This window comes from Podarcis raffonei, chromosome 4 (assembly GCF_027172205.1).
Source record: "Podarcis raffonei isolate rPodRaf1 chromosome 4, rPodRaf1.pri, whole genome shotgun sequence".
NCBI classification, from domain to species: Eukaryota; Metazoa; Chordata; class Lepidosauria; order Squamata; family Lacertidae; genus Podarcis; species Podarcis raffonei.
The window spans coordinates 72,744,714-72,749,942 of NC_070605.1; the positions used below are offsets into that span (position 1 = coordinate 72,744,714).

Here is a 5,229-nt window from a genome sequence, read left to right on the forward strand (position 1 = left end):
ATTAAAAACTTCCCTTGACAGGGCTACCTTCAGATTTCTTCTAAAAGTCAGACAGTTGTTTATTTCCTTGACATCTGATGGGAGGGCGTTCCACAGGGCGGCTGCCACTACCAAGAAGGCCCTCTACCTGGAGGAGATCACACCATATTTCACATAACACATACAATCACACACACACACGCACACACACACACACACACACTGCTGCTGCCTAAAAGCAACAGAGAACATTTCTCAGTACCAGGGAAAAACACACAAGGTGGCTAAACCACACTCCCTCTCATTTCACAGAAATCACTTAGAAGGTACCTGCACATTTTGCCACATAACTTTCTTTTTAGAAAACCTAGAGACTTACTTTAAAAAAGCAAGCAAGAAAGAAAGAAACAGCCTTGAGCCGAGGGGCAGCAGTGAAATATATATGGGCAGCAGCTTAGTGACCCCTGCCCTAAATGTTGGCATGTGTAGCTTGCTTATCATTTGAGGGATGCAGAAAGAGGAACCTTCCAAATCCTCCCTTCTATACAACTGTTAAAAGTTATGTATGATAACAGTACAGGAAGCTTGCCCCACCCTCTGCATTACTTTACATTACAGTGTTCCTTTGCAGAATGAAGCAGCAAGATGAAGCGACTTTTCACCACTAGTGTAGGCTCTCCAGCCTGCCATCTGGTGTGAGGGTTCAGGTATTTACCTGCTTCTTGCAAAAAGCTGCCTGCTATTTCAAGCAGCGAGCATTTTCATCAAAGAAGCATCCCTTGACTTGTTCCAAGCAGCAAGCTAGTGCACCTCCTCTTGAGTAGGTCTTGGAGCGGGTGCACTGAATTAGTTGTCTCCTTTCTAAGCTCAAAAGCCAATACATTTAATTTCAGTACGATGATGGCATAGTATCTCAGTAAATATCAACAGTGTGCTCACACCCTGAGTCCAGAATGATAGTTCTGGTCACTCCATTAGCTATATAATGTTTAATATTTAGCATTTAATCTTTTCTAATAAAATGCGCTTGTGCATGACTCAAGTTGTAGCACAATGATATGATGCTTTTCATCAAAAGATCCGCACTGTGGTTTGAAGATTTCATTACTTAATCAGTAGCTGTGGGGTTATTTTTTGGTCAGTTTAATTTACTTTGCATTTGTCAACACACAGATGTCATGTGAAGTCAGATATATGGGGCGGAAATCTCTGCCTTTTCCATCTTTGGCTTAATCTCTGAGGTTGACCTTTCTGTTTTGGCAATAAATGGTGTATGGTTATAATCGCTGCCATCTTCAGTATTGGTTACGTGAAGAAAGGAAGCAATCTGTCACTTGACCAATGCAAAGAAACCACAACAAAGTCTGCTTAACTGATGGACCCTTTCCAGTCCTCTCATTCTGTGGTGGTGGTAGTAAATTGCCGGGAACCCAACAAGTCTTTCATTACGGGCAGATCAGCCCCGAATTCTTTACAAATGTTGGTGAAAATGTACCTTTGTCAACCTGGTTGGTTCTAGTTCCACTGAAACTGGACCGGTTTAACAGAGAAACATTAAGGATTTGGGGCCACGTATGCCAAAACGTCTGAGCTTCCTAAATGGTGGAACTTCTCAGCTTCCTAAATTGGATGTTTTATTCAAACCGTAGGTTAAAAATAATGATTTAGTAACTTTTAAAAATGTCTACTCTACCCACAATAAATCCTCACCCCAAACTGAGCCATCTAGGTATGAGGGTACAAGAGGGGGGTGGTTCTGGTCTGACACTACCTTTAAACACGCTCATAGACTTGGGACCTGTGCATTTGAGAAACTCTCTCACATCAAATGCCCCTATATTGCTCTTGCTTCAGCAGTGAAGCAGCTCAGAATGAGAGGAAAGGAGACTTCCAATCCAGACAGACCCACCCATCCTCCCCCAGGGCTGCACAAGTAGATGGAACAGGCAGCCACCCAAGTGCCTGCTTAGCTGCACATGAGCTTTTTGGAAGGAAGAGGTAGCAAATGGAAGTATCTGAGAGTTGGCTAGGGACCCAGACAACTAGTGTGGAGATCTCTAGTCCTGGGGATGCCGAGATCTGATGGCTCCTAGGGAATTGGCAGTGCAAAGCTCTGCTGGGAGGCCCTGCACTCCTTGCTCCTCATCTGCAGAATGAAACCTCAGGTTTTGAGGTCTGGGCATGGCTGAGCCATGGCATTCTGCCATCATTTGAGGGGATGTGGGCAGTACCTGGGGAGAGCGCCTTCTCACCTGTGGTACCCTGCATGCAGAATTTTCTCATCAAAAGGAGAATTCTTAATTAAGTCTTAAATAATTAAGTGAAAGCTTTCAATCTCTTGAGGGTTTTAATTCCTACTGAAATACACACAGAGTCCTACCTCCCCCGAAACATCTTTCCCATTCATTGCAGTGGACAGGCCAGCTCATGGCATCCAACCCTTTGAGTATACACTGATCAGCCCCTCCGTGCTACCTGATGTATTATTAAGCATAAAATAATTATAATAAAAGCAGTTATTTTTATATCATCCAATATAATCTCAGGGTGTGCCTATTGATGCAATATTGCGTTTTTGCACTGCTTGTGTTTGTATTATGTTCATAGCAGGAACAACTTGCTTTTGCATTTTACTTATGACAGCAACATCAGGTATAAGAATCATGTAAGTATTTTTTACTCAACAATCTGAAGATATCACAGTATTGCATAATAGTAAGATATAAGGGCAACTTGGTGGTGGTGGTGATTTTATATAGCTGGAAATGGATTTAGCCATAAAGGAAGCTGGAAAGTCGATGTGAATTGTTGCTACATGTTGTTTTCACTTATCTCTTCTCCACCCTAGGTTGCAGACCTCAGTCACATGACAGAATTCTGCAGAGCCTCAAGTGCCAACAAGCCCATCATACAAAATGCATTTAAATAGTACCAATTCAACTCTGGACAACGCAACCATTAACATGCTCCAGAACCAAGTCATCATGGTTGCCTTGCCAGTTGTGTACTCCCTGACAGCAATCATCAGCATCCCTGGAAACGTTTTCTCCCTCTGGATACTCTTCTTCCACATCAAGCCCAGAACCACCTCGGTCATCTTCATGATTAATCTTAGCATCACCGATCTTGCGCTGGCTTCCTGTTTCCCCTTCCAAATTAAATATCACTATGGTGGGAACAACTGGACTTTCGGCAGGCGCACGTGCAGCTTCGTCACGGTGATGTTTTACGCAAACATGTATTGCTCCATAATCACTATGACCTGCATCAGCTTGGAGCGATACTTGGGAGTGGTAAAACCAATGACGTCCCAGAAATGGAGAAGAAAGAGATACGCGATTGCCTGCTGCCTTGGAATGTGGTTTCTTGTTCTGTTAGCCCTATGGCCATTAGAAGCGGAAGACCTGACTTTCGAAGTGAAAGAACTGAACATTATCACATGCTTCGATGTGCTTAAGTGGAAAATGCTTCCTAGTATTGGGGCATGGGCAGCTTTCCTTTTACTGCCCTTCTTCTTCTTCTTCTTGCTCCCGTTTATAGTGACCATAATCTGTTACTTTAGCATTATTCGGAAGCTGATCCAGGCCTCTAAGAAATATGGCAATGGGCAGAAGAACCGATCTATCTACTTGGCCACCATAGTTGTCTTGGTGTTCATCATTTGTTTTGCTCCCAACAACTTTGTCCTGCTGGTGCACATCATCAGCCGCCTCCGTAAACAGGAAGGCTACTACTACATTTACAAACTCACCTTGTGCCTCAGCTGCCTCAACAACTGCATTGATCCATTCATTTACTACTTTGCATCCAAGGAGTTCTATCAAACATTCATGCAGGTGATCGGCAAGAAGGTACCTCTGACGGAAAGCTGGGAAAGTAGAAGGGAAAGCATGTTCTCTGCCAGGACGACGTCGGCAAGATCAATGTCAAGCGGACACGCAGAAGGGGTGGCGGAACATAGACCATGTTTGCAAAGAAGTGAAAGTGTGTTTTGACACCGGGGTTCAAATGGGAAGCGGGTGCCATCTTTGCTCCGTAAAATGAAACCATAGCACTGGTGTCACTGAATGAAGCCACTGCTGGTGTCTTTGGAAGGTATAGATATCAAGGAACACCTTGACTTGCGCACCAAAGGCAGAACTACATGTTACTGGAGAGACAGGGTGCTGCTCCCCTCAAATGGCATTATTTTTATTATTTATTAAATATCCATCCAAATATTATGTTCTCCCCAAACCTCCCTTAAAAGGCAGTAAGCTAATCATGTGAAGAAATGTCATCGTGCCATGCATTTCAGTGCCTGCCTCAACATCACCTCGTGATATGGGACCAGGGTGGAAAAACTATGATATGATGGCAAGGGATAAGTAATATAAATTATGAGGGACTGGAGTAGAGTTTGAGACAGGGTTACGGCCTTTTGTGGCAGCCCAAATGTGCTGTAATGTGGAGTTCTGTCCTAAGGAACCAATTCTAAAAAGCCATTCACTTACTGGCTGAAAATAAATGTTTAACATTCACCACTTTCACATCTCTTTTCAGCTCATGGCAGTCAAGCCATTTGCAACTCAATCCTCTCTGTTTTGACATATTGTGGCTATAGTATCTAGGAAATCTACTTTATGGAGATCTTAATATTAAGCTTGAAAGTGACGCCAAAGGTCAGTAACACCTTCACCCACTTACTTAAGTATGAAACATTCAATGGCTGCACTTTTGTATGTGTACAAATACAAGCTCCATTGTCTCTTGAATTATTCTTTTTTTTTTTATCATTTCCGGCCTTGCTTCTAAGTTTGAGTAATTGTTTTTAATTTCCAATTTTAATTTCCACTTAATGTTGACAATTTGGTCAACAGAACTTTCAAGCTTAATATGGAGGGATCAATAAAGTATATTTCCTTGTTTCATAGACAAGTCAGTGAGTGCAAGCACTACTGACCTTTGGTGGCACTGTAAACAAAAATATTAAGACACACTAGGCAGTCTTACATGAGATTTAAACTGAGATTTGAGATTTCATATTAAGTGTTTCATTGATGGAATAAGTAAAGGTGTGGCTCATTCCACAGCTGCAATCTTTTCAGAAATCTTCTGGATGATAAGTGCAACAAACAGAGCTAGAAACCAGAAGTGTGAGGACCCTCCAATGTATAATTCATGGTTGTAGAAAATGTGAATCTGAGCTGAGTTTAACCCTGTAGCTAATTTTAGAAGTTGCTGAAGCCATTTATAAGATTCTAGTCCTAA

At 42.4% G+C, this 5,229-nt stretch overlaps 1 protein-coding gene across 1 annotated transcript; it reads left to right on the forward strand.

Moving 5' to 3' along the window:
• Positions 1-2,812: 2,812 nt before the first annotated feature.
• On the forward strand, positions 2,813-4,474 carry LOC128413245 (P2Y purinoceptor 8-like). The gene has a single exon (XM_053387303.1). It carries the CDS (start codon positions 2,895-2,897, stop codon positions 3,972-3,974), a length of 1,080 nt encoding a protein of 359 aa, XP_053243278.1. The 5' UTR covers positions 2,813-2,894; the 3' UTR covers positions 3,975-4,474.
• Positions 4,475-5,229: the final 755 nt, after the last annotated feature.